At 37.1% G+C, this 15,429-nt stretch overlaps 1 protein-coding gene across 2 annotated transcripts in view; it reads right to left on the reverse strand.

Annotated features, from left to right (window-relative positions):
• vldlr (very low density lipoprotein receptor) overlaps positions 1-15,429 on the reverse strand; it is a 46,279-nt gene that overhangs the window by 29,428 nt on the left and 1,422 nt on the right. For both annotated transcript variants that reach the window (XM_026297888.1, XM_026297887.1), the window contains exons 2-3: positions 8,894-9,013; positions 5,539-5,661 (exon numbers count right to left, since the gene is read on the reverse strand). In XM_026297888.1, the coding sequence (XP_026153673.1) occupies positions 5,539-5,661; positions 8,894-9,013 (243 nt within the window). The remainder of the gene's footprint in view (positions 1-5,538; positions 5,662-8,893; positions 9,014-15,429) is intronic.

Consider the following 15,429-nt stretch of genomic DNA (forward strand, 5'->3'; position numbering starts at 1 on the left):
CCAGTTTGCTGCAACATCAACAGTTGAGGTCTGGAAAAATCCTATTTACATAACAATGGAATGATTGCATCAAAGTTTACAGTGTAAAAAGTTTTCTTCCTGATATTTAGAAATGTTTTAATGGATTGTCTATTAATTTAACTTTATGTTAACATACATTATATCACCAGTAGATAAGTTCTTGCACATTGCCATTACATTTTCTTTTTAAGGTATGTTTTACTATAATATGGATAGGTTTTCATATTTCATTGTCTTTAAAAACATTTGTCCAGTTTAGAGACAAAATGTTAGTTTTAATATCACTCACCTAGAATGTTAAATTCCAGGTTCATAAAATAGAACTCCAGATGTTCCAACAACATTATATACCCCCTTTTTAAAAATCAGATTTAAACTGTTTTCTAAGTTTCTGCTTCAAGACCTGGTTTGCATCTTATCCCTACAATCTTCCACTGTGGAAGGTAGATGAGCACTGAGGCACATATACAGACTGTACTGTGATAAAAGCTGCCCAGTGGCACAATAGATGACAACATATATATTACCGAATATGCCGCAGATATACTGCCAATATTAAAATGTTTTAATGTGTGTTTAAAATGCGTTCATGTATACTGTATTCTATATACAGTACCAGTCAAAAGTTTGGAGACACAAATTGAAATGCCATTGCTTGTGAAAGTGTATCCAAACTTGACTGGTACTGTGCTATAATATCGGCCAATATATCAATTTAAGATTTTTTTTTTTTTTTTTTTTTTTTTAAACTTCATAATATCGGTACTGGCCCCAAAAAACCCTTATCAGTCAGGCTCTACAAATTACTATGAGGAAATAGTTTTGTTAATAAGGCAGGTGATGATTTGCTGCCACAATTCTGGCTACAGCTTCAACAACATATCTCAACATGACAACACAGACATTCATTTCTGCATGTAAGACAAGCTTGGTTTTAAGGAACTCCACATAAGTGAAGTGGAATATACTTTTCATGACTAAGTGACCAGAAACTGCAGCTCACTTCCTTAGCTCAGCAGTCTGACGCAAGAACACTGATGTAATCAACACCAGAGTTAAAAGTGTGTATGCACCTACACGCACACTTTATATTCCATTCCCTGTTGCCAAGTCATGCGTAACAGCTGGTCAAACAGCACAGTGATATAACAGCTATAGTAGCTGGACTGACCTGCACGTACACCACTTTAGCTATGACTGGAACGTAACACACAGGACTACAAACTGGAAACCTGTTCATGACCTTCAGTTGACTGACACACTTTTCCCAAGTGCAAATGAACACATGCATACGCACAGCCCTATTTATTTACACACACAATGTCAGAAAGTTTCCAAGTCTAAAAAGGGAGAGAAAACAGAGCAGAACCTCCTCAAAGTTGTCAGCAGACTATTAAATGAGATAACACACACACGCAAAATATAAATATTCAAAAGAACACACAGAGCATGTCATTATGGGCTTTGAATTCCAGTAAAAGGATATTAACTCGCATCCTGAAAGCTACAAGTAGCAATGGAGCTTCTGGAGGATTTTACTAATATTTTTGTTGAACTCATGCAGCTGTTTTCTAAACAAGATTCAGTACTTGAATTGTTGTATTTCAGAGTCCTACGAATTTCAAGTAGTAAACTTCCAGTCAACTCATGACAAATGCATGCATAACTTTCTCTGCAACAGACTAATTCTAGAGATATTTAACCAGTCAGCAGCACTAGTGATACTGACCCCAAATCACAAAATGACTTATATTCAATATAAAAAGTGATTGTGGACGGGATATTTTTTTTTACCTTTTATCACAGTCTTGATTATGTCAAAGCTTAGTAACACTGATTTTGATGCATTCATAGTTTTTGTGCAGCATCAGATTTATTTTTTCTGACTTTTGCCCCATTGACTGCCATTTTAATGACATTTTTTGACTGCACAGCCATGACACTATGTAATCATGCATTCTTGATAGTTGGTGGCTTCCCATGTTGGGAAGAGGTAAAATTTGTGATTTTTACTATGACTTCTGATGACGTTACATCCTATGTGTGGAGGTGTGACATCCATCCATTATTTATACCCGCTTAGTCCTAATTAGGGTCACGGGGATCTGCTGCTGCAGCGGTACACTCTGGATAGGTCACCGGTGGACGTATGACATTTACTTGGAAAAAAACTGATAATGCAGAGGGCCTTCTGTCATGGAAATGACAGGACTTCAGGGGTCTTACTGTCATTTGTCACAACTTTTACCTCCTACTCACTTGCTCAGGAGCTTCTGCAGAAGAAAGTAGCCTTGGTCGTGTCAATCAGGAAAAATAAACCAGAGCTCTCGTCTTTGTAGGTTGTCAACATCTATAGTCGCCGAAGGAAGACCAATCAGTGGCCACAGATGTTATTTTTAATTTGGTGAACATATCTGCATGGCTTTACCTACAAGAACTGGGAAATTCTCTGGTCTCTGCAGCAATATTGTTGAGCACCTCTCTCGCACACTAGTTGCTGCGGCATTGGTGAGAGGGATGCAGTCTTCTGCAGCTGTGCCTCCAGACACAGAGCCATAGACACCAGGAGTAACAGGGAGCATGCACATTGTGCAAAGGACCGAAAAAAAAAAAAAAAGCCTGCACTTTCATCCTTTGTGGTAGACAGTCGCAGAGAGCAGGTGGTGATATCCTGTAAGTCCTGCTGGAAAGACTGAACACACACTATAATATGCTGATATAGTCCACATAAAACACTATATAAAAGCCATAAACTAAGCTTTCTAGGCACAGACCTGTGTAAAGGGTTAATGGGGCCACTTGGTTGTCAAGAGTAAAAAATAAATAACATTTTACCTCTTCAACAGGGGAAACCACCAACAATGCATGATTATATAGTGTCATGGCTGTGCAGTCCAAAAAAAAAAAAAGTCATAATGGCAGTCAATGGGGCAAAAACATCCACAAAGTAAATTAGTCAAAACATTTTCAAAACTGATGCTGCACAAAAACTAACAATGCATCAAAATCAGTCTTGTTACTAATCTTTGACATATTCAAGGCTGATCAAAGGAAGAAACAGTTGACTAAATGAAGTTGACTAAGATTTATGCAAAAAAAAAAAAAAAAGTTTACAACTTTATTTTAGTGGATGTTTTCATCTAGAACATAACGATAGGGTAGTGTTTTCAAACAGTGCACAAGGGTTAATGACCTTGAAGCTAAGTACTCACAGAGCAACTGTGAGCTTCAACACCACCATCCCAAAATTTCAGTTTTCCTTATACAGCTGTGGGAGCTGTTCAGCCACCCAGGCAGTAATTTTAACCAAAAAGCCATTTTTGGAGTTAATAGTATGCAAGTCAGGATTGTGAGAGAAAAGCTGTTTGTCATTTGCCTGACTAATAACTGATGTCATGTGTTCTGGTAATGTAGCCAAGAGGAAGCATTTTGGAATTTGCCTTGGTTCCTAGGGCAGTTTATAATGCACACATGGTTTTCATAATTTACATGTGAAAAAAACCCACTAAACCTGGATAAAATGTTTAGGCTTGGTCTTTTCACTAATAATTCTTATTGCAACAGTATTTAAATGATTTTTGCCCCTGAATATGCAACAGGTTTTGTGAGATTCAGACGTATTTTTTGGCAAAAGCAAAAAAAATTTGAGCTAATCAAAGGATCATCTCCCATGTGCAATATTAGTGTAGCATTAGAATTCAAGTATTTTTCTACAACTGCATTTCTCACTCAAACTGCTTTAACCTGCTGGAAGCCCATTCAACTCCTAAACATTCATATTTTGCAACATTGGCTCACAGTAAAGCTGAAGTACTTAAAGCACAAATGTTTTATGAAAAAAAGTAAAATTTGATAAACAGTACCATGGCAGAATATCCTACACCGTTTACCCTATATGGTTGAAAAGATTTCAGAAAGCAGTCTTTCCTCTGATGTTTCTCTCTGTACCTGAGGCGCCAAAGAACATTTGTCTGACAGCATAGTGTAGGCAGAGATTTTCATTAAAAACCAACTGTCTGTTTGATTCTAGTGAGCATCAGAGAGGCCTCACATCATTTATACCATTAAAGCTCAGCAGCTCCCATTTAAAACAACTTATTTATTTTGCAGGGCTGCTAATAGAGAGCTCCGTTCATCCTTGACTAGATTTCTGCAGCACTAAGATACTGCAGGAAACAGCAAGAAGTCTCTACTATGCAATAGCAGTTTAATCAGATGCATGTAAAAGAGTTCATGGTCTCAAGGAAAATGTTTCAACATTCATCTCAGTGAGGAAGTATTCAGAAACCTTGATCATCAATACTGCAAAGATGCTCAATTACATGTTAAAGACCTGCAGTCAAAACTATAAGTACAAAATTATAAGCAACAAAACATACTTAAAATTACTCATCCTCAGTCACTCCTTTCATACGGTCACATTTTTGATATTACTGACATCTACTTCATCAGTGTAAGCACAACTTGAGGTTCTACCGACTAGTGTTTTTTTGTTTTCAATAGTGAATTACGCTTACCCACTGAACTTCACTTGGTTGAAAGCAAGTGCAAGTGAAGTAGTATACTATTGTACAAGTAAGGGACTGCTGCTCTTCCATTCTAACACCAGAAAAAAAAACAAAACAAAACAAAAAAAAACAAAAAAAAACTTTTCACCCTTTGACTTATCTAATAAACCAATAGTATAAGTAAATGTAAACCTCAAGAGATTATGCACATATTACATATTTCCCAGTAAAGTGGAGTTACTTTAGTAAATGCACATCTGCTGTCATCCTTTAGCAGCAACTTCCAATGCAAAACAATTAGACTCAGAACAATTAGCCAACATTACTCACTGTGCTTCTTACTACAAATCAGTGGCCAGAATGTGAACCTAAATCGGTTTGATTGATTGCTTTAACCTGAAGCCTGTGATCTTCACTGCAGTCAGTCTGCAGTAATCAAGGCTGCTAACACTGTCTGCCTTCTTGGGGGATGTGTGTACAATCACTGGTTTCATGCTTTAATGTTCATTATGTTCTGCCTTGGTGTTAATATGCATTCATTCAAACCACTGAATACATTTGTATCTTAAAAATAATTTATAAATAACAGAAGGAGCAGCGACCTGTGTTCAGCAGGGTGCTCACAGGTGCATCATGCAACATATTTACTGAACAATACTAAATGCTGACTGTGTTCTTCTACAGTACTGGGTTATGAAACCTCATACCCACCCTTCAAAAAAAGTCTTAAAAACAACTACTGTGGAACCTACTGTGTCTATCCTTTATATTCAGCTAAACAGATGAACATAACTGACAAGTTTTGCAGTTGAGAAACTAAGGTAGCTCAACTGCAAAACTTAATTTCAATGACAATTACGCTTATTTTGATCACTATAAAATTACAAATTGACAGCTCCCTGAAAAACCTTTGATGTAAACTGTTTGATAAATAGATGAAAAGAGCATGGTTCTTTTAAAAAAAACAAAAAACAAACGTGAGGTTTGTCAGAGGAAAGTATCTACTCACGGCAGATTTCTACGCTCTCGTCAGACCCATCCTCACAGTCTGGTTCCCCATCACAATTCCACCGCTTCGGGACACACTGGCCATTGTGACACACAAAGTCCACCTCTGCACATGTCTTCTTAACTGTCAGTGAGAAAAGAAACAGATTCATTATACAGAAAAGAGGAACGAGACAAGCTTTGTGTTCTTTAAAGATATTACATTAAAGAAAAGAACAAAAGAAAAGGAGCAGTAGAACAATATTTAAAAAAAAAAAAAAAAAATCAAGTTCTGAATAAGTAAATATTTTCCTGGACATGCTTGCGTTAATATTCAGAAAAGCACTGATGACCTTCACAAAGCACTGGACACATGTAGTGTTGATTATTTTCAGCAAGAAAAGAGAGACCTGAGACCTAGAGAGAGCTGAATGTCACTAACTTTGTGCCTTCTCCCTCTCCTGTAGTTTGTTTTCTCTCTCTCTCCCTGCTTCCCTGGTGCTGTATATAATTACTGGCCCCACCACTGTACAGTGTGTCCATTGTTGCTGTTCACAAGGTATGTATTGTAATAATAAAATACTAAGATTAAGCTGACAATTTTGGTTATCAGCTAGTTCATCCATTTCAGCTTCGAACCCCTAAAATGAAACTAAACCTATTTAGAGCCTCTTTTCAAAACGTAAGCATGACCCCACGCTATGAGTACCTAGCCACAGAGACTAGCAAACAAAAGAAAAACAAACCATTTTGTTCTGTAAAAGCTATGTTTGTGCTTTCCTATGCTGTTAATCATTGGGCAATCTCAGATTTCTCAATTCCACAGAGGCTGCCAAAGTAACTGCTGCCCCTCATACTTTTACTGCATCTGTACTTCAGTTGCTCAAGCTATCCTTAAAGTTAGTTGCAGATGTTTCATGCAGATGTGCTCAAACAGTAAATTTACATATCCCTGGTAAAATTTAATAGTGCGCATTTATATATATATAAATAAATAAAAAAAAGACAAATGTTACAACTTTTTAGTTTTAGTAGTCATATCTTTGGGAATTGCAGTTATACTTTTAAAAAGGCATGCAGACCATTGTCCAAAAAAAATAGTCTATTTCTCAAATTGTTCTAGGGGTATGTAAATTTGAGTTTATCTGTTGCTGCTGTTAAGATTTTACAGTCATCAACATCCTTTAATGGGAAATTCCAAATCAATTAGACTCAATTACAAAACTACCCACCTGAAAACACTGGCCACAATTATTACTTTAAATATTCAACTTGAGTCATCAAATGAGGCCCAGCTTAAACACCAGCATATGGTGAAAACTAACCAGACAACTACAGCTGGTGCCTGCAATATTATACAGCTGCTAAGTTAATTTCAAACTAAACCTTTCACCTCCTAAAGCTTATTAAGACAGTTATTTAGGTAACAATTACAATCTAGGCTCTTGTTTTTTGAGGCATAACTTTCCAACCACAATTCTGATTCAGCCACATTTATACCTAATGTTAGTTTCGATTAAATCAAGTGAGCTGTTTGCTTGTGAACTGGGGGAATATTAAAAAGAAAAACCCTTTCACACAAACCTCTCTGCTCTCAGTACCTCTATGTCCACTCAGCCTCCTTGAGGCTTTTCCACTGTGACAAGAATACAAATATGTACTTAAGAAAAAAAAAAAAAAAAGTCCAAGTTGAGCTACAACAGCTGCAAGTTGCAGCAGGCCTCATTATCAACTTTCTTTTTGATTAATTCATTTTCAGTTCTTGTCTCTGCCTGGGGTGAAAGTTAAAACAGTTCTGATCTTTAAGTGACTACAGAAGGACACACACACACACACAAAATTCTAATCTTCTGCAGAAAACCCTATTTATATTTAAAGTCAGTTATATTTAAAGTTGGTTATCTGGCCACCAAGATTTTTCCCTGTGTAAGGCCCTGTAATCCATGATCATCCCCCCCCCCACTTCCACTTCCCTCATTTTGCTTCCTCCCTCTCAATATCATATGACCCAGATAGATGAGGGACAAAAAGATATGGAATTTGTGCACACATACAATCCATATTTAGCACTGCTCTATCAGCTACCTTCCTATCACCAGGTTATTCTGTCCCAGAGGATGCTGGGAAGGCTTCTGGTGGGGCCAAGCTAACACGTGAGATCTGTCATGGGACAATTACAGTATGTCAGTCAATGTGAAGAATTGAGAACATCAACCATATATTTTGTTATCTAAATGCTCAAAGCCATATTAAGCTCAACTGTAGGTGTCACACCTGGTATGCTACCATATGCAAACAGCCGTGCTGGTGGTAAGGAGAGGGAGCTTCAAGAGTAAATACACAATGCTATAGTGCCAGAATTGCCAAATTTGTGCCAGAGCCAGAATCTGAAAAGGGGGAAGGAGCATTTATCTTACCGTTGTAAAAATTGAATGAGGTGACTCTTCAAGATGCATTTCCATTTCTACATAAATGGACATATCGCTCAGTTTGGCAAAAATCAATATGTATCATCATTATCCTTTCACCCACACACCAAAGGCCTCATTATCAGTATACATAAAGTACATTTGCAGCCCACATACAGCACAGGAGCCATGAAACCATGGCTGATCAATATGGCTCAGACAGTATCACTGTCAGAAATTAAGAATTGCAAAAGTATAAGATTTTATTTTATTTATTTTTTTTTTTATACACTGATCAGCCACAACATTAAAACCACCTGCAATGTGTGTAGGTCCTCCATGTACTGCCAAATCAGCTCTGACTCTCCACAAAAGCTCTGAAGGTGCCTTTTGGTATCTCTCACCAAGACATAAGCAGCAGGTTTTTTGTGTTTTTTTTTTTTTTTTATCTTTTTTGACTGTTTGACTCAAAATAAACTAGACAACTAGTGCACACTTTCATGGCCATAAAGGAACTTGTAACCCAGTCCAATAGTTTGGTTCAACGATGTGTTTAACAGTTTTTGTCTGACAAAGGAGCTCTAAAGCACAGAGAAATAAACTATGACTAGACATACAATACTTGAGTAGGATAACTTCATGGGTTTTTTTTTTTTTTGGAGATCTGTTGGAATTAAGGAAACACTTTTTAGACCTAGCCTTAGTCCTAAAATGATAAAATTACTAAAGAAGTGATGTGTTTCAAGTTGGGGGGGGGGACCATATTTTCCAAGTGATTACAGTAGATAGTCTGAAGTTTAGACTAATTACTGTTGCAGTGAACTACAGTCTTCTAATTATTCACTCACTATGTTACTAAACTGAAGACAGTTCTCCATACTGGCATTTGTGTTGTTGGCAGCAAAACAGTGATGCAGCTCTTTGTGCTCAGAGAATGTGTTTGACAGCAGTGTGGGTTTATTTTCTCACCACAGGAGTTTTCGTCACTTCCATCAGTACAGTCCTCGTCTCCGTCACACTGCCAGACGGACGGGATGCAGCGTCCGTTTCCACACTGAAACTGGCTGGCCTCACATTCTGTCTTAGTACCTACAGATGAAGACATACAAGATGGATATGGGGAGAACTGAAGTAAATAACACTAAACAGTCTCTCTACCACCATTTGGGGTGAAATGAGTTTGAGTCTAGCTCCATGTGTTACTGCTAGCACTGGCTCTTGATCTGAAACAATGTCAGCTCTATAAACCTGATGAACAAGTTAGAAATACATTTGGTTAAAGGTACTGTGTTTGCATCAGTCATCAGTATAATTTAACTTGGTGCGCTGAAAATATCTGGTGGGTAACATACCTGTTACTGTGTGAAGGACATCTAATGTACAAGAACTGAACAAATGGGAAAAAGAAGGCACCTAAGCTGGAAAAACTTCCCAATATACAAAACTATATTTCCAAAGTTTCATTTGGTGGAATAATTAGGCTGGGAGCTTTCTGACATTAGAAGGGAAAGCTGCTAACACAAAAGGGAAAAAAGACCATGAAAAATATGTTCATATGTTGCTGAAAGAAGTGTGATTTATTTCCCTTTCAACATATGAAATACTATTTTCAGAGTGTACTACAATGTAGCTGTTGCAGTGCAAGGTCTGTCATAGAGCAGGTAGTGAGATAGTGACTCCAGGTCTTAAAATAACCCTGACCTTGACGCCTGCTTTAGTCAGAACTGTGCATCTGTCCAGGTGGGTAAATGGAGCACATAGTTATGACAGAAGTAGAATGGTGTGCCAGTGACAAGTCAACTATTATTTAGTAAGATCACAAGTCTCCCTGCTAAAACCGAAACAAAAACGTGTTTGCCAATAAAGGAGGACTTAAAAAGACAGAATTATATTAGCAAGACTGAAAGGACCTCTAAAAACTGCATTTAGACAGATAAGGAGCAATATGAAAAACAGTTAAGTGGGTCAGCAGCTCCTTAAGGGAAAGAAACACCCCCAACTGATTTGAACCTTGTCAGCTTCAGGCCTTTAACTATAGCAGCAACACAAGATCAGAGACCTACATGAATTAAACTGTGACATAAGACTGTCTATGTAGTTGTGCCCAATTAGGAACATTCATCATATCCCAACTGGCTGAAAGAAATAAATGTGAACATACTGTTCATTGTTTAAGTCATTTATCAAGCTAAAACGCTAATTTGCAATTTCTCTGAATAAGAGATACTCACACAGCCAGCAACTCCTTTAACCTGTGCTGATCAAAACAACACACCACAAGAACAGTTCACCCAGGAATGTGTCTTGCCAAGGTGGTCTTTTGGAAACTCCAGCTGTCCACAGAGCACACAGTCATGTTACAGAATAGAGTACACTGACCTTTAATGTACATGATTTCAATTACTATAATCAAAGCATATTGGATCACAATGTACCCACCTGTATTTTAACCAGAACAAAACTGAGCACATCAACCTATCCAAATAACCACTAACATACAAAGTTGCTTAAATTAATCTCTTCCAAGTGTAGCACATTTCCTCTACATAGGCTGTTATAACACACTGCCATATGCCACATGAACCACTGTGAGGATATGGAAACTGGTTAATATAAGAGCCTTGCTTCCACAAAACAAAACAGTAGTAGGTCGTTACTAAGAGCATAAAGTTGGGGCAAAGAGGGCTCCACTGGAAAATACAAGGACAAAATTTTCAAATATGAAGTTAGAAATGCTGTGGAAAGGGCCCAAATCTTGATCAGTTTCCTCCAAGTGTAAGAAGAGGAAAGGAAAACAATTCCTAAAAAGACCCAAATATGACCATTCTTGAGAAAAAAAAAAAAAAAATATATATATATATATATATATATATATATATATATATATATATAGTATATATATAGTATATATATATACTATTTTACTGTGTTACCATGTCAAAAACTATGCAAACCTACCCAGTGATCTACATTCACTTATGCCAAATTTCATAATATTGAGCCTAGAATAAAAGTAAACCCTTAATCCTGCCAAAACTGTAAAACTTGAGACAACATTTGATAAGAGAGACCTTACAGAATTATCAGTCAAATCCTGATAATTTTTGCCTTTTAGTGTAGCGTATGGGGGGTGGCCAACCGTCTGAAGCTGAAGAAGTGATTGACAAACATAACTGTTTGCGTGTGCATGAAGCCTGTTTTTGGGCATCAATGGTGCCAGTCATCATAAATGAACACTACATAACCACAAGACGCCAGGAACAAAGCACAGCACTTGCAAAAATACTGCAGAGTCAAACTGTAGTTTCAAGAACCTCTACAGTTCACAGCATGAGGCTGGCAGTTGGGGCAGGAACCTAGGCATTTCACGATTCGATTTGGATGCCCACGATTCAATGCATCATTCTTGAATCAAATGTTTCTATATGTATTTTATTCATATTAAATTCTTGCTTCTTTTAAAACATCTACAAGAATCAGTGATGAGACTATTAAACCTGTTTTATTACTTATGAAAGTGGCAACCTGCTTCACAATTACATGTGCAACTTTGCTTTTCAAAAAGTGCCAGTAACAGCATCCTTGTATCAAACTTTGACATGATTCTTTGCAACAATAACAGCTGCTCTTATTCATAAAATAAAGACCTTTCTCTAAACAAAAACTTACGGGCAAAAAAAAAAAAAAAAAAAGAAAACAGCAAAACACCTACATGTACTTTAATAGCAGCCCTAATGTAAACATTCTTATGTAACAAAAAAAAAAAGAAAGAAACAGATGTATCTGTATCTATGCTTCTTTACATGGACCTTTAAGCTTCAACTTATTTGCACTGTACATTATTATTAAAAAAGCTATTCTGATTACAGTTGTGGGGTAAAAAGGTTCAATCATGGATATAGAGACATGCACATAGAGTGAAACTACTGATCTGCATATTATATTTTCCTAGTTATATGTGTATGAGGGTTTGAAAGTGCACAAGGAGCCTGTGGGACTTCATGCCACTGGTTTTGGGGAAATAAAACTTAAATTCCAAAGTCAAAGAAATCATTATCATCCAGTGACATTCTGTTAGGGGGGAATGTCCCTGCAATGGTATACAGGTAAATCACACGAGGATCAGCAACTCAAGGCTCTGACAAACATTCTGAGGGAAAAATATAATTTTATATTTTCTGACTTCAAATTTGAAATGTACACAAAAGGGATCTCAGAGACCAAACAAAGTCAGAATAAGCTTTTCCTTTTATCATATTACAAAAAGCTCACAAGCAATAATGAAACTTTTGTAAGAGATCCATTTCTTTTTTTATCACATTATACATGGGAAAAATCCCACATAATCTTATTACAAAGGAATGAAGGCTTTTTGGCAGTCAGCAAGAAACCCAGTTAGGGGCAACAAAGGATATACCATCACACTTACTTATAAAGAGAGCTGGAAGTGAATCTTAACATAACATGCTCTAGACTCCAACAACCTAAATAATAAACTAACATCAACACTAACTAAAATTATAAGCTCTGAATGTATAATTTATGGCCAAGCATTTATAATGAACTGCCAAAGTGGCCAATAATGTGCCTATAAGGTCTAACCCATTACATGTTCCTTGAGAAATGCTCCATTTGATGACTGTATGGCACTGCCAACTCTGGTAGTAATTTAATAGCTTTTACTTTCAAAACTACTCAGTTGAGTGACTTGAGTGTCAGGTATTTTTTCAAAGAGCACACACTCTAGAGTTTGGACTCATCAGCCTGACCTACTACTCCCTGCTGACGTACATACAGTCAGCTTTTCTGTTAGGTTATTTTGTCAAGACCCCAATTCATCCATCTTCATACATATGTTTTTGTACTTTAAAAGGCCAACTACAGAAATTTGCTGGTATGATATCTATGCTGCAGCAATACTATGATACTTTACTGTAACATCAAACAAACCCTTGAGGTGTGATGTTCTCAGATGTTAAATTTTCTTTAAATGAAACAAAAAAAACCCTACTTTATAATAAAAGTTCCAACATACACACACATGCAGGTTCTGGAAATCAGCTAGCTCTCCCTCACCCTGCTTCACTACACTCCACCCAGCCCTTCAACATCTTCACTGTTTGCTGTTGCAGCTAATGCAGGAACCTAGAGCTTGCTAGCCTGTAGGTCAGCCACAGCATTGTGTTCGCCAGCTAATAACTACCTGAGAGAAAGCAGATGAGAAGCACATGCATGTATTGACTAACAGCTGTGAACACTCACTCCCAACTCTGGCCTTCTCTGATTAGTTAGAAGGTTAAGGCTCACTGAAACCATTTGGAGGGCAATATGTCTTATATGTTAACATAATTTCTGCATTAACCTTCGCCAATGTTATACAGTTGTACTTTGGGTTTTGATGTAGATTAAATGCACACTGATTTGAAAAGTCTAGGGGGATGAAAAAAAAAAAAAAAAAAAAAAAAAAAAGGCTGTAACATCACCGAGTGGTGAATTCCACTGATGAGCTTCTTTCAATGTGTATAGTTAGGTTACTATTGCAAGGTTTCTACAGAATCCCATTGACGTACTGTCCAGAAAACTGCAAACCTTGCACTTTGATCCAATCAGCAAAATAACAGATTCCAGTAGCAACAGCAAGTATAGAGCCGTGTACAGAAGTATTCTCCTTTTCCCTGCTGTGTCAGACTCAATTTTAGCTGACATTTAAAATCTAAAAACTTTCAACACTACACTCCTGTCACTGAGTAAGAACCAAAAAGGCTTAGATTACTTTGTCTTAATACAAGTGTCTATTTTCAAATAACCTCTCTATTTTGGTTGTTTAGCATAAAATCATGAAAAGATCATGACGACTTGAAACATAACTCAGCACTCTGATCCTTTACAGGAATGTCAACTAAAAGTTGCTTGGTGAACATAGTACCTCACAGAAAATGAAGAATAATTACCCTTAAACACTTTTGTCTATTTTATGGAGGATGACAGGGTCTGTTTTGAAACCATTTTAATCATTCCCTAGGCATTGTGCCAAACACCAAGATAATGTCATTCTTTCAGGGTGTGGGGCACACTGCAAATATTACTTATTTCTCAAAATATTACATCTCTTTCCCTGCAGTTACTGAACGGAATTATTTCACCTTAATTTCTGCACTAGTACGCACTATGGGTTTGAAACCACAGATTCAGCACATATGAAGTTGCAGTGAACTGTCTTCCAAAATAGTAGATCATTGTATGCTATATAAATGCTGTCACACTGGAGGTCATGGCAATGCAATTTTCCCCAGTAACAGAGATGGTTGCACTGTACTCCTCCTCCTGCCCTGTCCACCCCACCCCCTCCCATATATAGCTGAGGATCTAGGTCTAGCACGGTATCACAGTAACCATAGAGGGGGGAGGAAAAAAAAAAAAACATCCATTTTAATCAGGCCAGCATCGCTGCTCTCACTGATCTAATTCATGTGACGTCTTTTCCAAATAGGCTCATACAATATCAATCTGCACAGGTACATGTGTGTTTGGAAGGAGAAGGAGGTGGTGGTGGTCCGTGTATCCTATCAGAAGTGTGTGCACATTAAAAGCACCAGTTTTGATTTACAGTTTCCACAAAAGCCATTTTCCGCAGTAGGTGGCAACTCAAGAGACAAAGACTAGCAGCCAAAACACAGCTTCCTCTGCCTGTCTGAGCTGTTGTATTATTTAGCCTGTGTGCAAACTACTCCTGTCCTGATTACTAATGGCATTAATGAATATGTCTAAGTTCTGTACACATTTTATGGTCTTGAGGCCACAAAGTCAGCAGCTAGCCCTAAACCAGGATGTCATACTACCTCACAATTCTATCCTCCAGGAACTGCTCCAAATTTCAGTCACCATGAAATCAATGAAATTACTAACAATCTATGTAATGTAGGCACACCCTTTTAAGCAAACTAAAGCAGACAAAAAAAAAAAAAATATTCAGTGTAAAGTAAGTAACAACATGGGTTAGCTTGACCAAGAAAAACTATAAAGTCAACACAAATCATGTCTTCTTAGCTTAGGACTAAGAAGGCTACTATACCTAGTATGACAATCCAGGCTCAGGTGTAATCAGCAACACTTCTTTTTAAAATAAAAAAAAAAAAAAAAGGTTTCAGTAGTGAACAATATAATCACCTTAATACTCTAATTTGTGCTCTGCATATTATCTGCATTTTTACTTTCATTTCTAAAGATAAAATGCCAAACATTTGTTGGTATCAGGTTCTCATATCTGAGGACTGACTGCAGGTCTGTGACTACAGTTAATTAGCTATGTATATAATTAGTCACTGACCAAAGAAATCAAAGCCACATTAAAACAAAGTTTAACTTTTTTGAACTTTGAGCCAATTAGTAACTAGCATCTGTCATTGAACTAATTAATTTATAGAGAAATTAATTAGCTAGTTAAACAGCTGTGATTTTTTTTTTTTTTTGGATTGGAAAATTGATGGCCAGAGCTCTGGAAACAT

This window comes from Mastacembelus armatus, chromosome 12 (assembly GCF_900324485.2).
Source record: "Mastacembelus armatus chromosome 12, fMasArm1.2, whole genome shotgun sequence".
Lineage (NCBI taxonomy): Eukaryota > Metazoa > Chordata > Actinopteri > Synbranchiformes > Mastacembelidae > Mastacembelus > Mastacembelus armatus.